Genomic DNA, 19,700 nt, shown 5'->3' on the forward strand with positions numbered 1-19,700 from the left:
TACAGAATTTTACATTTTTAATATTTGGTTAAACAAAATACATCTTTTGTAAACAAACCCAGCACAAGGCCAACGAAAAAAGGGGAATAAAAGCAAGAAAAACAAAAAGCCTAGGGTTGCCCCTTACTGGGCATTAGGGTCAGGCCCACCCTCTTCCTTGAAGGAAGTGGGGCTTTTTGCCCTTGGGCATCAGCATGGGTCCCTGTTCCTAAGCACCGGAATTGGATATGAACAGAGAAACCAGCCCTGAAATGTTTAAGCATCTTTGCATATTCCATTGGCTCATGGACTCCAAGTGCATGGGGACTCCTTTGAAGTGCCATTTGCACAGGCCCTAGCAGATTGGTGGAGAGGAGTTTCCTCCTCCTCCCAGGAAATGGCTTACATCACTGACAATGCCAATGGACCCAAGGTCCTGCTTGTGACAATCAGCAAGGTTGGCTGTAACTTCCGGCTGGTGGCGGTTGGAATGTCATTGTGCAGGGGGAAAGAGCTCCCTGTGGTGCCAAGCAGGTCTAGTGTAGAAAATGGTGCAGAAGAGACTGCGGCCAGTTGCTGAGAGGGTGTAATGCAGTAGCCGCTTGGTGGCCTGTTACTCAGCATAAAAATGGCCTTGTTGGATTGAAGATACATGTGCAGAAAAGTGCTGGTGTAAACATGCACTCCAGTCACAGTGGGGAGAGAGCCTCAGCCTCATCCCGTTAAGCTTGCTCAGGTTTGACATGCAAGCCCCAGGCTGGCTCTGCTGCTGGAGAGAAGTCTGGCCAGTGGGGCAGCTTTCAGACCTGCCAAGACCACTGATCTGCAAGGTTGGACAGGCCATCCCTGCCCGCCCACCTGGCTTGAGGCAACCACAACCACTTTGGTGACAGGCAGTATGGTATGACACTTACTTCCCCTCCTCTTTTGTTTTCCAAAGTTATGGGGAGAAAAGTGGCCTACAACTATTTAAAGAGGTAGGGGGCAGGTCAATTCTCAGTTGATCTGTAAAGGAAACTACAGAGATGACAAACCCAAGTCCTAAGCATACGCACATATCCACCCAACTTGAGGGCTCTGCTTCTTGTCACTACAGTGACTCCACGTCTAGGACTTCTGCCAACTCTAGCTGCTCCCAATCTCTGAAGACTTATCTTCACAATACTTTCCTTGCTCAGCTGTCTCAAACTAGTGGAATTTGATGTCGAAGGCAGTCATTTTTTCCCTGATTTTGCCAGAGTGGGTCAACTGGGAATATTGCCCTTTTGCCTATCTTGTCCCCCAGAGCCTCTTAAACCACTGTGGTGCAGTAGCAGGGACAATGCTGGAGTGAGCCAGTGAGGCAGTCAGGCTGCCCGTGCCTGCCCCAGTCTGGCTTTGGCCACATCCTCTTAGATACCTCCTGTTACACAACAAAACTGCAGGATTTAACCACCTGGAGTGGAATATTAGAAAACGTTTCATTATAAAATTCCAAGGATGGCCATAAACCACCCTTAAAAATGGGGTGAGGGTGGCAGGAAGGGTTGGAGACAGCATGCTGTACTTCTGCTGTGGTTCTAGAGATGGTTTCCTGAGAGGCCTTTTTGCTCTGGGTCCCTCAGGCCAGCCACACAGGCTTTGCATGTACTGTGTCTTCAGACCCACTGGCTGCCAGGAAAGGGGAAGTGGAGGCAGCATCTCCAGATGAGTCAGAGCAGCAGTAAACTCCAGCAGAGCCTCTGTCAAGTCCTCACAGAAATGGGGAAAATAAGCTAGGACCCACCTTTCTTTCTCCTCTCTTAAACACGGCAAGGGTCTTCCATAGCTTGCCCTAAGCACGCAGAGCTCCTACTTTCCTTTCCCAGGAACGAGGATGGCTGGCTGGTTCTTATAACAAACAGTCCACACGTCTGTCCTATTGCACTGTCAAATCTGAGGGGAAAAACCCGATGAGATGTTTGGGAAAGTGGCAAGGGCAGAGCCACGGTATAGGCCACAGCATGTCACAGAGGATTTATGGGGTGGAGGTGAGGGAAGGTTGGGCAGAACTGCCTTACACGTCAGCCCTCCAACTCTGATGGGCCTCCACCTCTTCTGGTACCACCAGCAGGAGTTCACAGTTCTTTCCTCGCAAATGATGTTTTAGAAATTTCCTAAGGGAGAAAAGGGTAGATGAAAGAGAAGATGAAATGCTAGTAAAAATGCAAATTCCTGTCTTGGGGTCACATGTTCACCAGATAGTAACCTTGTCATTCATACCCACGGCAATCCTCAACACTCTCTAGTAGTGATGTCTTCTTGGAGGACTCCACATTTGGTTACCCCTCAGGCTGTCCAGTTAAATTTCCAACCTGAATTTTTGCTCATCCTCATATATTACTACCAACAGTAGCAGTTCTGTGAGGAGTAGGGCCCAACGTACCCTAAAGTAAGGTCTTCTAATTGGTTAAAAAAAAAAAGGAAGAAGGAAAAAAAAAGTTTTTTCTTTGGGTCCCAGGGAAATTTAGCCCTCTCTGGGCCCAAATGCCTGTCTTCCTTTCTCTGAACTGACAGCTATACTGTCACAGTTGTCTAAGTTAGAGAATGTTACAACACCAGTCCTATCAGACCAGAAAGCCAGCATCCCAGGTGCTGGGACTTCTCTGCCAAAGGGATTTAACATCCTCACGGGCCATCAAAGATTTAAGGTTTTCAAGTCTGAGACCCTATGATTCTAAGTAACAGCAGGGAGAGGATCCCAGGAGCTAGGAATTTCCTTTGTCAAATAACCAAAAATAAGCTTAACTTGCCACCACAGCAGCCACACAGGTACCTGAGCTCGCTCTCGCCTCCAATCCATTCTGGCATCTTCAGTTTGGAGTCGAGGTTGTAGTAGGCCCCTCCCACCTCTCGAACACAGATCCAGTGCTGCCTTTTGAGTGGCAACTTCAGTGGACCCCAGCACAGGCTGGAGGGCAGATTCATGATGAAGCCCATGACGTTAGTGAGAGCAATGGCGCCAACATCCCTGAAGAACAGGAATGGTGTCAGGCTCTGAGGCACCCAAGCCCCCAAGGTTCCCTGGCTGTAATGCCACAACTGGCTACCTCCCCACTTGAGTGCCAGTTCTCATCAAATCAAGTCTGGTTGGATTACCTGCGCTTATCCCACCAAACAGCTTCGTAGCCTTTGGTCTGAAGTGCTGCCATAATGACGTTCACATCGTAGTTCCCATTTCCCAGCATGCTCTTCTTGTGGGGGGTCACCATGGTGTTTGGAGACAACCTACAAGTGTCAAAGGAGGAAAGCTGAGACTTGCTGGTCTGCCTAACCCCACCTGGCCCTGCACGACCACGGACAGGACACTTTACACTGCTGCCCCTGGAAGCCTGTTTCCTCCCATTCAAGTAAATATAACCAGTTCTTACCCAAGTATTTTGTAGTCTGGGCTCCTGCTGCCCTAGGGACTGCCTTTATTTTTATGCAAAACAATAATTCAATAGTGGTGGGATCTATCTGCCTGCCATTTAGAAAGCGTGTCTACAGTGAATTCAATGAGTACAAAGAATGTTCCACAAAGGAATCTCATTTATGAAGGCCCCAGCCTACCCATTTCTGCAGTCTTCCTCTTTGCTGATCCTCCTGCCTTGATACAGGCTTTTTTTTTTAACATTGGAAAATAATACTGATATTTTCATTTGCATACATAATATTTGTTATTACTCTTATTTATTTATTTTACAATTTAAATGCTTTCTTTTTAAGGCTTGCATACTTAGTAATCATTAATCATCAAATACTCAAAGACCTTCAGGGGCCCAGACAGGTAACATAAATGTATGAACTGGGACCAAATGTCAGGCAATATAAAGTAGTCAGGCCAATATTAAACTGGAACGCATGACCCACCTAAAGGTATTCCAAATATACATGTGTGTAAAACACCTGAATTAAAAAAAAATAAACAAATTGAAAAAAAGTTTGTGCTAGATAAACAATACTCAACTACAGTCTGACTTGCCCACCAGCTTTAAGCATTTTGGGCCAGGCCTCTTTAGCCACTCCTTCATCTCAAGACAAGGTCAGTTCTGAAGGCATTTCCAACCCTATTATTTTGCTTTCACAGGATGCTCAGGCCAGGACCTGAGGAAAGGCATCTTGAAGGAAGGGGTAGCATGTCTTTCACCTTCGTGTGAAGGGGAGGAAGGGCAATGTCACGAGTTCCTTAGGAATAAAAGCAGAGAGCAGATGTCTACCAGGTTGCTAAATGCCATCTCCAGAAGAGAATAAGATCTTTAGGTCAATTCTAAAACCTTCAGAAATCTTACAAAATTTTTTTCCAACTTCTCTATACATAGCAACCATGATGATATTTTTCCGACATAAAACACACTCTTGCCACTGCTTAATCCCTCCAACGGCTCCCAAAGCACTTAAATACAATCTAAACGACTTCCCCTGGCCTGCAAGGCCCTGAAGATCCCGCTGACCTCATCCCTACCTCTCAGCACAAAGACCTCTCTGCTACCTGGACACACAGAGCTCTTTCTCGCGGGAGGGCCTCTGCGCTCACTCACTGTTTCTGCCTGGAATGCTCTTCCCTCAGATCTTCACTCGGTTTGCTCCCCATTATTTGGGTCTCAGGTGTTATTGCCCTAGAGACCTTTTCTGATCACCCGACCTTAAGTTGCTCCCTGTCACCTCATCATTTCCTCTTACATCCACCTGCTTTAATTTAATTACGGACAGTCTGACTACTGGGCATGTCACAGCCTCACTTGTCTGTATTTTCACACTAGAATGGCAGCAGGGGCCTTCTCTAGCCTGTTAACACTACATCACCAGCCCTCAAAGAGTGCCTGGCACATGACATGTGCTCAAGGGACATTTGTTGAAATGTTCTCCATGTTTATTTTGTTATCCTCACTCTTTTCCTCTAAGTATCAGTGAAACCAGCATCCAGAGTCAGCAAAGAAGGGGCATTAAGGACATTCTGCAACCAAACTTTGTTTAACCTGTAATAGTAACTGCCACTGTGTGAAGACTTCTGTGCACGTCCTCTGACAGACGCTTTCACATATGTATCTCACTTAATCCTCACAATAAATCTATGAGATGCTATGAATTACTTCCATTTATAGGTTTAGAAACTGAAGTTTGGTGATTTAAAATGATTAGACTGTGCTCAATTGCTTTTTAAGTGACAGAACTAGGATTCAAACTGCAGTTTGCTTGAATCCAAGGTTCTGCTTAGTGCTCATGGCAAGGACTCAAGAAACAGAATGGGTGGTGGTGACAGGCTGATAAGAGGAAAGGCTAGCTGAGTCCCTTGGCCTGGGCCTAAAATGTAGCTTAATAAGATAAAAGCTCTCAGTGGGTTCTTGGGCACTTGGATTATATGAGAAAGCATATGAAAGAAAGTCAAGCTCAAGATGTCTAAAGTTACTTTCCCTTCACTAGTTTTCCAGCATCTTCTCCGTACCTTCAGTGAAGTCTCGAGCCAGCAGGCGCACGAAGGTTCCAACAAAGAAACTGCTGAGTCTTCCTCCTCTTTCACCATCTAAGTCCCTACCAGGCTCAACCCTTAGTGTCGCGCTTTCCCAAATGTGTTCCCAGAGGATCACAGAAGGCATTCAATACAGTAAGGGCTGAATGAATCAATAACAGGCTTCCTACAGTATTTCTTGAAGTCCCCAGTATGCTGATAGTTACCTTGACTCTTGAGGAGAGGGGGTCTAAACATTGACCACACAAACTTCTTCTCTGAGGTGCACCTTCTGGAACTAGTGTTGCAAGGATCTCTTCTTCTTGTCCTACATCTGCTCTCTCAGATTCAAATCCTTGCCTGTCTATTCCCACTGTCTGTGCCCTGACAGGAGGCCCCTCACTTCACACCTGGATTTTAGAAACAGGTTCCTTCCAAATGCTCCTTCTACCTATTCCGCCTATATTCCTGCCACACTCGCTAAAGGTATCATTCCACTCACTTATATAAGAACCGGCAATGGAGCCAACTGCCTGGTTGCCCAACTCCAACCCTCCCAGCCCCACTCAGCCTGTCGTTTCCCTTTCATTGGGCTTAGTGTACTTCAGGCACCAAGCCCATGTAACCTCTTTTCTTTTATCCATTTTCTGGTTACAAGCTAAATCCTAAAGCTTCTTCAAGCTCAACCTAACACCTTATCTCTTCCATGGAATCTTTCCTGGCTCCAGTGTAGTAGAAAAAAGAGGGAGATCAGGAGGACCACACATCTCTCTGTTCACATCCAAGCACCATCAATATCAATTTTGAGATCTGATCTCCATTCCTGTTAGTTTATCTGTAAAAACAGGAATGATCCTTATCTCACAGGACCATTGAAGAATTCAGTTATTTCACACATGTCCACCCAAATAGTAAATTCCCGAAGCTAAGAGGATGACTCATCTACTCTGTATCTCTCACATTTGGGCCCTGGCAACTGCATAACCATGTGCTTGCCAAACCAATCAATATAGGAAATACTGAGAGTGGTTTCCATCTCACTGCCAGAGGAGTGGTCATTTGAATAAGTGGGGTCCATTCAGTGTGCCCATTATACTAGTACTTGTTTTTACTTCAACAATAATCAAGTGCCCACTGTGCTAGCTTCTTTTCTGAGCTTTATCATTTAATCCTTCCAACAATCTTGAGATAGAGATTAACCCCACAGTGTAAATAAGGAAGCTGAGGTGCAAAATGTTATGGTGACTGGTACAGTCATCTTCAGCTAGGGAGTGACAGAGTGAGGATTCAACCACTAAACCTAAGGCTACGCTGAACAGTCTCCTGGATATTTCAAAGCACAGATCCCACTGAATTCCATGGGATTCTGTTCTGTCCCAGTGGAATGTTTTCTTGAGACTCCCATTCAGGACTCTTAATTATTTCCATAGAAATTCTGGACTAGACATGAGCCTCTCATTTTGGTCACCATGGGCAGAGGTTTAGAGCCACGAGATCTGCAGTGATCCACAAGTGAGAAGATGGGCTCTAGTCCAGGTCTCCACTGATGTCTGTACCCTCAGTTAAGTCTGGTCCTCTCTTGTGGTTACCACTGTGTCTGGCTAGGGTAATGTTTCAGATTTTAATGAAAAGGACTTGTGGAGACATTTCATCAAGATTCTTTTCCTCCTTTAATTTTTTTCTTGTAATGAGTTCTGAAGATGTGACTTTAGAAAATACGGCTCAGAACTTCCAGATGTGTTTTTAAGTTATTAAATACATAAAGCACAGATCACAGGGCTAGGCACACAGAAGTACTCCAGGTGTTGGCAATGATGATGATGAGGAGGAGGAGGAGCCTGTTGGCCCTTGGATGAGATAATTTATATCTCTAGAACTTAACACTCAACAACACCTTTTCTCAACTTAAACCACCATTTTTAATGTGGCTCAGGACTTTTAATGGGGAGGCAGGAGGACGTCTCCGTGGCAGAGAATGTTCACCAATAACTATCATCTCTTTGTCCCTTGCAGATTGCATTAAGGCTTTTCCCCCCAGCACCAAGTACCTCTATTTAGATTTTAACAGCTGTTTTATTTGGGAGAGGACTGCATACCTAGGTGTACATACATTTGATTGCAGAAAAATTGAGATGAGTCTAGTGAAGATGTTTGAGGCCTGAGATTTTCAAAACAACCTAGTAAAATTGTTACTACATAATTTGACTTCTAAGTCCTTTCTTTTTCAAAGCATAGACACATATGTGATAAAATTTAAGATCAAGCATCCACATCTATATCAATGCACACTGATGACACTTGCCCAGTTTCTGACCTTCTCTCCAATTTCAGTTTTTGATCCTTTTCAAACCAATGACCTCTTTTTGCATTACCACTATCTTCAAATCCTGGAGGGAACCTGTCACAACTGCCTTCTCTCTTCCTTGTTCCTATGTTGCTGCCGAGTCATTAGTTTAGTCCTTTCTAAAATCCTATTCATTTCTATTCCAAACATGAGTCATCTCATATTCACAACTGCACTTAAACTCCACCCTGCTTTTGTATTTCTTCTATCTGGCTAAAATTCAACTGCTAGGATGAACCTACTCTCAACAAATAGCATTCATCAAAATTTTTGTCCCATTTCTACCATTCATTAGCCACATTTTCAAAAAAGCATAGGACTTTATAGACCTGGGAATTTTAAATTATCTAGTTCCCAGTACTGCCAACATTACTCTTTTCTGTTAGGATCCAAATAGATTATCTTTTCCCCTTTAAATTGCTCTAAATCCCATGGTTCCAATTCAGTGCAGTCTGTTCTCAAGGCCTGGTCAATGTACAGCTCTGAGATGTACTTCCCAGCGGCTGGGTCTTGTTCAACTTGTTTTCTTTACAGTGCCTAGCGGTGCCTGGCACACTGCAGGCAGCTAGTAAATGTTTGTTTTAAAAAAATTCCATCTTCTTTCCCTCATCTTTTCTCCTTCTGCATTTTTCTCTGATCCCTTTCACACTTCTTTGTTTCTATTAATCCACACAGAATCTTCCCACACAGAATACTCTATACAGAGGAGACAGAGTATATTCTCTTATGTACTGGCCTGCTATTACTTAGAGGTGGATCTTCACATTGTGCTGATAGGGAACTGGGGGATGTAGTATAACTCGCTAAAGCTTTACAAGACAGGAATAGAACTCTGGTTCCACGTGAGTGTTTAGCAAATATTTAGCATTCTTTAATTCAGTTAAACACGGCTGAAAGAGTCCTGCTATTATTCACAAACAGTTTATACTCACAGTCCACATCTTCAGATCCAGGCCCAATTTACTAGCAAGGTAAATGGCTACTGATGATAAAATTACTCTGACACACCTTCCCAATACTCAAGAAGCAGCAGAGCTGTTGGAGGGCAGGCCCTCGAGTCACAAAGCTTGGGCCCAAATCCTGCAATTAACAGTTCTGTGAACTCTCTGTGCCATGATTTCCTCATCTGGAAAAATGAGAAATAGCAGAATCTACCTTATAATAAGATTAGTGTCAGGAGTGAGTTAACACAAGGAAAGCACTCACAACAGTGCTTTGCACAGAGCAAGGGTTCATCTGTGTGAGTGATCATCATCATGTCAGATCGGGGCCAAAGTTACAGAAGTGAAAAACTTCCGAATGGACACACGGTATGTCGGACTTGAAATTTATCAGAGTGAAACTGGACAAATTGCTTAAGTTGATCCCAGTTTCCTAGAATCACTATTGATAAGGTTGTTGCAAGACTGTTACAAAGCACCAAGCACATTCAAGTACTCACTGTGAGTCATTTCCTTCTCCCTTGTCTTCAATTAGGAAATAATTTGCAAATATCCAACTAGGAGTAGAAGGTATACTTATTAATGGCTGGCCAAGAGGAAGCAGTTTAAAGGACTGGCTTCCTTTCTACTGTCAGTTACATGACTTACTGATCTGAGACAAATTATCTCACTTCCCAGAGCCCTAATTTCCTGAAGACAGTTCATTCTACTTGCCAGATAATGGCCATGATGCAAAGGACACATCTGCCCTGCTAAGACATTACAATGGGTTATTATTGGCATTGGAAAATAATTACCGTCATTATAATTTTGTCAGCACAGTGAAATTAATATTCTTCTAAGAGAGGGCCTATGATTCTTTCAGGACAAATGGTTCACACCTATGCTTCAATCAGTCACCCCAAATAGGTTGTTACTAGCTGTAATTCAGGCCCTTCTGGGGCAATCATGTCATCTCTAAATGAAGGTAGACAGAGAAGGGTCTTCTGGAAATGCCAATATGCATTTCTTGAAGAATTCTTGAGCTTTCTCTGCACTAAGAACTGAGGAGAATAATTCTTTATAAGCTGGAGTAGTGAGACAGGCTCACTGCCAAAGTTGCTATGGACCACAGACGTGATACTGTGTTCATCCAGACACTGCAGAACCATTTCTCAAACTCTTTGATAGAAGAATTTTAGAATATCAGAGCTGAGAGAAAAAAGCTGACCTTCTACCAACCTGTCCAGCAGCATTGGACAAAGTAGGTAAGAAAGCGATTTAGAATAAAGTAGAGAGGGGAGGGAATCTACAGTCAGCTTCAAATCACAGCTTTGCTACCTAGATGCTATATGGAGAAAACACTGGACCTCTCTTCCTGTTTCTTTATCAGTAAAATAGACAGTAAATCAACTATGAGGAGGGCTACTCAAAACACTGTATGAAAAGCACCAAGGCCAGCCTATGGCCTCATAGAAAAGGTGAGCATTGTGTATTTACCTTTCTAATGGAAACACAACATTCCAACTTTGATGACAGGTTACTGAGTGTACATATCTTGTCCCCCTTCGAGACTCTAAACTCCTTGTGGGCAGGACTTGAGAAGCATTAATAGCATAGTGGTAAACGGCACAGCAACAAACCTGAATTCAAGCTTGGCTCCACCTCTCATATCTTACCTTGGACAAATTATCGAACTTCTCTGAGGCCATAAGTCTTTACCCATAAACTGGAAATAGCCACAATTCCATGGGATTGTAGAGGGGATCACTTGAGATAACACAACTGAGGCTTAGCGCGGTGCCTACCCCACTGTAAGTGCTCAATAAATAGTAGTGATTATCTTTCCCATTCTTGTGTCCCTTGTACCTGCTAATAGCATCTAGCTAATAATACCTGTTGGTGTGAAGGTTTATTATGCAGCACAGGCATTGCCCCACCCCTCAAAATTCAGAAAACACGGAAAGTATAAAGATCCCAAGGAGAAGGGGTCCCCTACCTCTGGAAAATCTCTTGCAGCGTATCCCGGGTGAAGGCATTGCTGTCCTGGAAGACGTTATTGAGGGCATGCAGGGCACACAGCTCCCTGCGCTGTTTCTCATGGTAGATATGTGGGGGTGCTGCCTGGGGCAGCTCCACTGATTCAGATTTAGCCTTGTCTCCTTTCCATGGCACGCAACTCATGTTTTTCGTTTTAGATTCCAGAGAGGGCTAAAAACACCCCACCCTTCCCTCCTGAGGAGGAATGTACGCTTCTCAGTCTTTTCAGAATTCCTGAGGTCCACGTTATTTTCTGGTGTCCATGATTTATGCTTTGTCACGGGAAGAAAAGGTTGGAATCAAAAGGAAAAATAATCCTCCCTCTTCTCTCTTCTCGATAGAAAGATAACTTTTGGATTAGTGTATTTCGCCACCACTGTCAAAGTGCATACGTTTTAAAAAATCGTATAAAATCTAAAACCTTGTTTTCCTTTTCACCCTCCTTTTCCACCCCGTCCAAAAAACCCCCCAACGATTTTCTTGCTGTATTTTTCTCTCTGCAAATGCCAATCAGGCCTCAAAGCAGGAGGACAGAACGAAATCGGTCACATCGCTCTTTTTCTTCCATGTCTTTCGAACCACAACGCCACTGACTCAGGAGACAAGGCCTAGGTGGTGGATAAAACGCAAATTTCAAGCAGCTAGCGAGGGCCGACCAGCGTGGGATCGCGGGCCGTGCAGGGGCCTCGGGGGAGGCTCTCCATCCCCTCGAGTGCGGTGGGACCCCGCGGGGCCAAGCCGGGAGCAGCTCCCTTGAAAGCGCGGATTCTCGCCCTCTCGCCGCGTCCCTGCGAAGGAGACAACGCCTGTCAGCGCCGGCGGTCGGGCGGGTCGCCCCGGAGGACCAGCCAGCCCCGGCAAGCAGCCTGGCGGGTCCGGCCCCAGCCCTAGCCCTAGGGAAGGTCCGGCGCGGCAGGCCCGCGAGGGGTGGGGCCGGACAATTCGCCTCGCCCTCGGGGGCCTGGGCCCACCCAGCTCGCAGCCCCCACCCCAACCTCCTCGCCCGTCACGTGAGTGCCAGGCGAGGCGCCTTCCCGCCGCTCCCCTAACCCCAGCCCCCGGCCCGGTCCCCCGAGCCGACGGGACAGCGTGCGGACGCGCAGCCAGTCTCCCCCTCACCGCTGCAGACCGCCACCTGGAGCTGCCAGCCACCACCTGGGCCGCGCTTGGGCGGGCGGGCGAGCGCGCGCGCGCACCTGAGCCCGACGTCAGCGGCCCCCGCCCTGCGCGTGCTCCGGAAACGCCCTCCTGCGCTGTCCCGGCTCCCGCCCCGCCGCGGCGTCACCGCTGTCGTCAGCCCGACGTCAGCGGCGCCGGTTTCGGGGTTGTGGCCGCCGCGCGGCAGCGTTGGGCTCCCTGGGGGTGCCGGGCTTTGGAGCCCGGCCGCGATGCCGGCGCTTGCCGCAGGTAGGGCTGGTGCCCAGTTCCTCGGCTCTGTTTCTTCCGGGGCTGGGCTGGCCTGGCGGCAGGCGGGAGTCCCGCCCCTCGCCTCCCCTCCCTTTCCCCGGGCGTCGGCTCCTTTCCGGGGCGGCGACCCGGCCTGCGGCTGCACTTCGTTATTCTTCCCACCCCACCTCTCTCTGACCAGGCTTCTTGGGCAGAGTGCTTTCGCCAACCTGGACTAGCTGCTCCTGCGCTGACCGTTTTATGTTTGGCTAGCGTGCCGTTCACCAGGTGATTTCAAACCACCTTACGCGGTTGGGCGCAAATTCTATTGGTTAGTGGGCCCGACCGCCCTCACTTTCCAGGAGCTCTGATGGTAAGTGCCTCTCCGGGAGTCACGTTTCAAGTGGAATGGAGTCCTGTTTGAGTTCTTTGGTGTCGTATTTCAGTTTTCCACTCACATACCACTGTCATCTTGGTTTCAGGCTCCTCTCTCGTCTCACGGTGGTGGCCCCAGAGCCTTCCTCTCTGAGTTAGCTCAAGGCATATCTTAGTGCCTTGTGTGTCAGGAAGATGGACTCAGTCCCACGTGGATCTTTTGCCCTTTTCTTACCCAAAGACATGAGGAAGGCATCAGCAAATATTCATCACCCACTTTAGTTGTTTTCCCTTTGGGTTTTTGTTCAGAAAATTGGAAAAACAATAAAGGAAAAGATCTCCCTTAACAATTCAGTTATTTCTTTAACCCTGTTTCAACACTGTAAAACAAATTGTAACACTGTAAAAACAAAATTCAACTGAGTAAATTTGAAAATCTAATTGGCTTTGTTAAACAATTCATGAATCGGGCAGCATCCCGTCTAGTAAGTAGAAAAGTGCTCCTAGGAGCTGCACAAAATGGAAGATTTTTAATAGGCAGAAGAAAGAGTGGATTGTTTCAGGGAAGGTCACATTCCCTTATAGGAAGGCAAAAGGTCTTATCAGGCAGATTACCTTACTAGTGTTGCTTAGGAAAATCCAGACTGATTCTTTTAAGATTCCACTCCTGATAGAGGCTGAAGCTGCAATTAGGTTAGATGTTAAATCTTGGTGGGGCTTAACACAAGTGACTCCGTTTGGGGCTTGTTTCTTTTTAACACCGCCATGAAACTCAGCACAGAATTAATCACTTAACACACATGCTTGACTGCCTACCACATGATTGGGAGTCCTTTGCCCTGAGACAGACAACTTTTGAATTATCTTAAAATTTTGTAACTTGTTAGCCACCTAAGGGTTACAGTTATAATTGCATAAAATTCATAATTGAGGCTTGTAAGCACTAAGTGTTTTGTGTATATTAACTCATTTACTACTAACTATCCACTTTTTTTTAAATTTTTTGAGGCAATAACTGAAGCAGAGAGGTTAATTAACTTGCTTGATGTCACATAGCTAGTAAGTAATGGACCTAGGATTTGAACCTAGGTTCTAACCTGTCTTCAGAAAGAGGATGTAAGGATGGTAAGGAATTCCCTCTCTAAAATGTGATTTCAAACTTCTCTATTCAACTCAAGAAGCACCTTCTCTGAGAATTTTTTTTTTCTGGGCAAAACCCTATAGTGAGAAGGGCATTTTTTTTAGCCTACCATCTGATGTCAGCACATTCTGAACTTGAACTCTTTCTGGAAGAGCCAGTTGATAAGATGCTAAATATCAACATTATTCTTTAGTATAATGCCATGACATTTGTCTCTTCTGCCAAATTGAAATTTTAATATTTTTATCTATCTCACGGAGGCATATGTAGGATAGTTGTGAGCAATTTAGCCAGAAAAAAAATGAAGAACTACTATTAAGACCTTTGGAGCTGCATGACTCCTTGTCCGAGATTCCCAGCTGTGTTTGTAGAGATAAAATTTGATTGTAGTTGCAAACAGGAACAAGAAGAGGTTGCCTCTCAACCCTCAAGTAGATCCCTGAAACTGAAGGCCATTTGGAACCCTGCCTCTTGCTCGCTAAATCTTGTATTCCAAAACCCTAAATCTGGGTACGTTATTTTCTGAAATGGTTGCTCTTTCTTGCTTGTTGCTTAGGACGAGTGGCCATAGCATTATTAGAGTTTGACTAACCTCTAATGTCATCAAGCTTTTCAGTCTTTTGAAACTGGAATTCAGACGACACTAAAACTTGTGTTGATAGTATTTTGGATTGGGGTTTTCCACGCTCATGACACTGGAAGAATCACCCATAGGAAACTACCTTAACAGACGCTATTTCTCGGCCTTACAGTTCACAAATGTAATGAGGTGCTTCTATTTGAGCAGATTGCCGCATTTTGGTCGCGTAAATTGCTCTTTCCGCAGAAACAGTGAATGGAGAATTCTCCCTAAGGTCTGAGGTTTAAGTTCCTCGCTTTAGCCGCTGTAGTATTCCAGGCATCGATCCTACCAGTAAAATTGCCTGGAGATTGCCAGCACATCGAAAGTCTGTCTTCAGTGACTGCCCGGAGTCAATGAGTTGAGTGGGAGGCACCTTGCGCAGTTTACTATCTCTGTGGGCGGTGGCCCGAGGCGCGGGACTTATCCGAATTCTGGATTGGGCCTTACCCCTGTCTGTCATCGTAAAGCTCTCGCCCCCGACTGTTTTGCAGCAAGATTTGGAAGCTGAGCACCGCCTCATCTGGAAACAAGGAGAGTGATGGGCGGTGAGGGTAAACGTTGTGTGTATTTCTCTCCTCACTGGATGGCTGCTGTGTCAGTCGTACTCCGCTTTGCTCCCATTGGCGACAAGGCTCCAGGCAGGTAGCGTGGACACGATGCTGCCCCCTCCCAAGATGCGATCGAAGCGCGTGACGTCTCAGACATTTGTTGGGGTTTGGGCCTTATTAATTATTCACTAGCTACTTGGAAGAGCTGCAGCGATTGGTGGCTGAGAGGCCTGGTCGGTTGTTTCTTCGCTAGAGATACGTGTCACCCTCTACGCGGCGGGAGAAGTTTCGCATAAATTATTCTGATGAGCTTTGAGGGCGGGGTCCGCATATATTAGTCAAATGATCTGAGGAGGGAGGGCAGGTCGGCTACGAATTAGCCTAAGTTATTAAAGATGGCGGCGGAGCGGAGTCGCTCCCCGATGGACTCGCCGGTCCCGGCCTCTATGTTCGCCCCCGAACCCAGCTCTCCGGGGGCGGCCAAGGCCGCGGCGGCTGCCGCCCGGCTCCACAGCGGCTTCGACTCGGACTGCAGCGAGGACGGTGAGGCGCTCAACGGCGAGCCGGAGCTGGACCTCACCAGCAAGGTAGGCCCGGGCGCCGGCGGCGGCGCTGAGGGGACCGGGCGGTGGGGCCCGGGCGTTGGGGCCGAGCTGTCTCCGGGGCGATGGCGGGGGCGGGAGGGGCCGAGCCCGCCCACCTGCCGATTCGGGACGCGCGGCGGGCTCCCAGACGAGGGGCGGCCCGGCGGCCCTCGGCACAGCCGTCCTTACCCGGCGGTGCCCACCTGGCCTCCCGCCGTCCAGCTCCCGCCGAGATCACAGCCCCTCCGCTCCGCCACGTGGAACGCGGGCGCCCGACGCCGGCAGCGACCCGCGCAGTCGCTGTCCCCGCGCGGTGCCGCCTCCCCCCGCGGAGACCGAGAGTGGCCCTCTCCGTGGACTGTCCGCGGCAGCCGAGGGTCGGAGGTGGCTTGGGCTGGGCGAGCAGAGGCGCGGGAGGATCAGCGGAGCAGGGAGGGAGCTGCGTCTTCCTAGTGTCGGGAAAGGAAGCATTAAGTAGTCGCTCAGTCCGGGAGAGATGTCTGAAGAATATCTACTTTACAAATGCACACAAAACAAAAGTGAAAGATGGGCATGACCCATCATTTGGCCATCCTGGAAGTGGGGCTTTATCTCGTATGAATGGAATAATGAAGGACGTTTTAAATAGTGTCTTTTGAGCTCGTGAGAAGGTAGGCAGGATTTAAGGGCTCACCTTCTGCTTTGCAGTGGGGGGATTAGAAAGTAAGTATAATTTGGGACTGGTGTTTTGAAGGTGCCTAACATTGCTAAAGGAAAGATTGCCAACTTGAGAGTTAGACAGGGTTGGGTTCCCTTTCCTGCCCTGCCAGTTAAAAGGGCTTTGTGACCTTGGGGAAGTTTCTTAACCTCTCAGTTCTCCAGCAACATCATCATTTAAGTACAGATGTGTTGTAAAAGTGAGAAATGTATGTAAGAAACCTACAGTACTTCTGGATACATACTACTCAGTAAATGTTAGAAGTGAACTAGATAAACTAGTAATTTCCTGTGCAGATTAAATAGCAGCTGATGCAACATAGAACACCAGTATCACCTTCTACCTGTTGTTGGATACTTACAATAGAGATGTTTAATGAATTTTGAAAACATTTGTGACTTTTCAATCTGTGGTGGGTGGCAAAATTGCATGAAACTTGGTCCAAACTGGGGAGAACTTTACCTGCAACTAACTGCTCTCCCTTTAGTCTCAGCTGAGCACTTAGAAGCCAGTGCTCCACCTTATCACAGTGATCCTGTCTGGTGCTTCTAATACCATAATGAGGATAGCCAAGTTTGGAGAGAGGATAGTGAGGGGAAATATGTGAGGCAATGGGACACAATGTAAAAGACCCAGGCAGCACCCAAGTTCAAAGTACAAGCTCTGATGAGTAAACTCAGGAAATTGTAAGAGATGAACTTGACTCAGAAGCAGATGAGCTAGATATCAATTCATGGTCAAGGTGCTGAAGAAACCTGAAAACAAAGGGAAACTCCATGACAGAATTGCAAAGAGAGTAGTACCTTCATTTCCTAACCAACTTATTTAATGTTCCAGGATAGGGAAGTGTTGTTTCATACCTAGTTGGGGAAATGCTTCTCACGGTTTTAGAGTAGAGAAGCTATAGATAAATTTGGTGTTATCCAAAAGAAAAACTGATGTGAAGGGAGAGAAGAGATGGGTTGAATAGATTTGATTCCTGAGGAAAAGATTAAAAGCTATAAGTTTATATACTTTACTTGCTATAGTTAAATGTGGGGACAAACCTAAGGCTCTGAGAGCTTCCAAAGGGAGAAACAGTTAGTGAACTGTGGTGGCTAGGTTCATCCAAGATTTTTCTAGGAATGATGGGGTAAAGAAAACTGTAATTACGACTTACTGAGTTGTGGACTAGATATGTTATCTTATTTGGTCTCTACAGTGGCCTTAGGATGCAAATGGTAGTGTCTCCATTTTGTAGATTAAAAAATTGAGACTCAGAGGTTAAGTCCTTTATCCAAGGTCACACATGAGTGGTGAGAGAATGGGATCTGACGTGTCTATTGGTAATGGCCTTCTCAAATAAGTGGTTGATATTTTAATGTTATTGGCAGAAATTTGCAAAATAATGGTGCTAATACCCATATTAGTGGTAATGGTGCTTTGTTGATAAAGATGACTCTTGTGGCAGTTTTTACTGCCGATTTCTAAATAATCAAGATAGTCACAACAAGATGGAATACAATTCTTTTGTTATTATGGGAATCATTGGCTTTGGGTGGAGGACATGGCAGTGTATGAGATCTCTGTCCTGTGAGTTGCAAGCTGCAGGTAGAAGATTTTGGCATGTAGGTCTAAAGCACTGCTCATTAGTTTCTACCTACAATGCCAGATTCTCAGTCATTGTGGATCCTGCCCCTCCTGTTAAGCAGCAGGAGGCAGGCTGCTTACACCCTCTTTTCTGTGGGTTGTGGTTCAGACATACTCATTTTAGTACTCCATATAACTCAGCTCATGTAAGGCCTTGGGCTCAAAAGCTATTTAAGGAGAGGCAGAGAGGGCATGAGGGGGCTGCACAGCTATTTCAGATCAGTGTGCGTTGGGGTTCAGCCAGGGTCTTTGGTCAGGCTATTGATCTGCTTTGGCTGTGGTGCTCTTCTAGCAAGTGTGGTCCTAAGGCTGTTGGTTTCTCTTCTAGCTGGTTCTAGTGAGCCCTACATCAGAGCAGTATGACAGCCTACTTCGGCAAATGTGGGAGAGGATGGACGAGGGATGCGGAGAGACCATATATGTCATTGGGCAGGGATCAGGTGAGCATAGTTTTCCTTTCACTTTATTAAAAAAATTATTTAGAGCACATTTTCCCTCTTTAATCAGCTTTTCCTGTTCATGTATGTCAGTTGCAATGATTCTTTAGTGTCTGCAGAACTGTTTGGGAGGACATAAAAGTACAAAGTGATAATTTTAATTCTCATCGTAGTGGTCATAATATGCTTGACTTTAAAGATTCACTTTCCAAGCGGTTTTACAGATACTTCTTTTCTACCTCCAGTACTCTACATTTGCATAAGGGGAGATGAAGCACAAAGCAAGGAAACTTCTTGTCCAAGGTAATAGAGTAAGTCACACTTAGGTCTGGAATTAAGCCTTCCCTAGGCAGCTCTAGGTCTTCCCCTCCAAACCTGTTTGCAGATCCCATTGCTACCTACTGCCTGCTTAGCAAGAAACCTCTGTGATACTTCTTGATGTCAGCAAGAAAAGGACACCCAGAATTCCTCTCTTCAGCAAGGCTGCCTTGCTGACCACATTGACCTTTCAGTGGATATTGCTGTCATAACAGAGGTCCTCTTTTCTCCCTGTGAGATCCCATCAGACATGTAGCCTTGTTGCTGTTCTAGAAGGGACTTGTTACTGCCCTCCAATCCCCTTATTCCATTGTAATGGGGCCCATTCCTTTAGAAGAAGGCAGCCCCCATTGCAGAATTCCCAAGATTATAGCTTGGGCTTTTTTTCCCTTGTCATTCTTAGTTTATACCCTCAATACAAAGCCTGCTTACCCTCTTCTTCAATATGACATTATCCTTGCTGAAATGGTAGCTGGGCTTGTTTGAATAATTACGAATTTAGCCTGTACCAAATCTTGTGTCTCATCTTTGCAGAAATCCCTAATAGGCCTCAGTGCAATTAAAGGAACAGTTCTCTTTGGTGAGTGTAGGTGTTGTAAAGGCAGGTAATAATTCTTTTGTAGTCTTGAGTTTAAGGTGGAGGAAATCTCTAAAGTCATTCTGTAACTATTTGACAAATACCTATTAAGTATCTTCTTAAGTCTTGATACTGTTGCAAAGCACTTTTGGATACTTAAAATCTGGCCTCTGTCCCAAGAAGGAAAGATGGCTTGTATACAGTTAACCTCAGTTGAAAACAATATTTGGAAATACTGCAAGAATGACACGAGGAAGAAGGGTTTGATCTCCAAATATTGCTCTGCCATCCTTTGAAATGCTTCTCTTATCTGTCCTTTCCTTTCCATCTTTGCTGTCACCTCCCCAGTTTTAGGTCTTATCATGTCAAAGAAGGAATGGTCAGAAAGATAGGCAAACCAAGAGGCTGCATGTCAAAAAAGAGAGGAAGTTGGCCAGCATTGTCAAGTGTTACAGAGACAACAAGAAGTCAGGCTCAGAAAAAGGCATTCCATTTGGTGACTAGGGGATCACTGGTTACCTTTTGAAAGCTTTTGTGTCAGGTGCACATCTGGCCCACTATAATAGAATGAACCATTCAAAGATCACTTCAGGCTTATAGAATTGAAGAAACCACATCCAGATCAATTTTGACAAGTGTTGGGACTGTTCTTTGAAG

At 46.0% G+C, this 19,700-nt stretch overlaps 2 protein-coding genes across 6 annotated transcripts in view; one reads left to right on the forward strand and one right to left on the reverse strand.

Annotated features, from left to right (window-relative positions):
- JOSD1 (Josephin domain containing 1) lies at positions 1-12,058 on the reverse strand. Of its 3 annotated transcripts, none has more exons than XM_072973544.1 (6): positions 11,926-12,058; positions 10,689-11,517; positions 3,097-3,225; positions 2,774-2,968; positions 2,019-2,114; positions 1-1,893 (listed from the first exon to the last, which is right to left on the reverse strand). In XM_072973544.1, the coding sequence occupies exons 2-6, from the start codon at positions 10,871-10,873 to the stop codon at positions 1,761-1,763; spliced, it is 738 nt and encodes a 245-aa protein (XP_072829645.1). In that variant the 5' UTR covers positions 10,874-11,517; positions 11,926-12,058; the 3' UTR covers positions 1-1,760. The 3 variants fall into 3 exon arrangements, with proteins under 3 accessions (XP_072829645.1, XP_072829644.1, XP_072829646.1); XM_072973543.1 differs by having other exon boundaries at positions 11,849-11,993; XM_072973545.1 differs by having other exon boundaries at positions 1-2,114; positions 11,849-11,991.
- The window catches only part of GTPBP1 (GTP binding protein 1), a 24,868-nt gene continuing 17,161 nt past the window's right edge, over positions 11,994-19,700 (forward strand). The window contains exons 1-4 of one of the 3 annotated variants that reach the window (XM_072973539.1): positions 11,994-12,136; positions 12,318-12,488; positions 14,745-15,388; positions 18,040-18,151. In XM_072973539.1, coding sequence (XP_072829640.1) covers positions 15,197-15,388; positions 18,040-18,151 — 304 coding nt within the window. In that variant the 5' untranslated portion in view covers positions 11,994-12,136; positions 12,318-12,488; positions 14,745-15,196. Of the gene's footprint in view, positions 12,137-12,317; positions 12,489-14,744; positions 15,389-18,039; positions 18,152-18,393; positions 18,452-19,700 lie in introns of those variants that run through there. The other 2 variants (XM_072973541.1, XM_072973542.1) reach the window with 2 other exon arrangements.

Source organism: Vicugna pacos, chromosome 12, assembly GCF_048564905.1.
Source record: "Vicugna pacos chromosome 12, VicPac4, whole genome shotgun sequence".
Classification (NCBI taxonomy): Eukaryota; Metazoa; Chordata; class Mammalia; order Artiodactyla; family Camelidae; genus Vicugna; species Vicugna pacos.

Coding starts and splice junctions, on each gene's coding strand:
- JOSD1 (XM_072973544.1), bottom strand. CDS start 10,873: ATGAGTTGCGTGCCATGGAAAGGAGACAAGGCTAAATCTGAATCAGTG. Junction 2,969..3,096: donor GTTTGGTGGGATAAGCGCAG/GTAATCCAACCA, acceptor CCTGTTCTTCAG/GGATGTTGGCGCCATTGCTC. Junction 1,894..2,018: donor CAGAGTTGGAGGGCTGACGT/GTAAGGCAGTTC, acceptor TTTTCCCCTCAG/ATTTGACAGTGCAATAGGAC.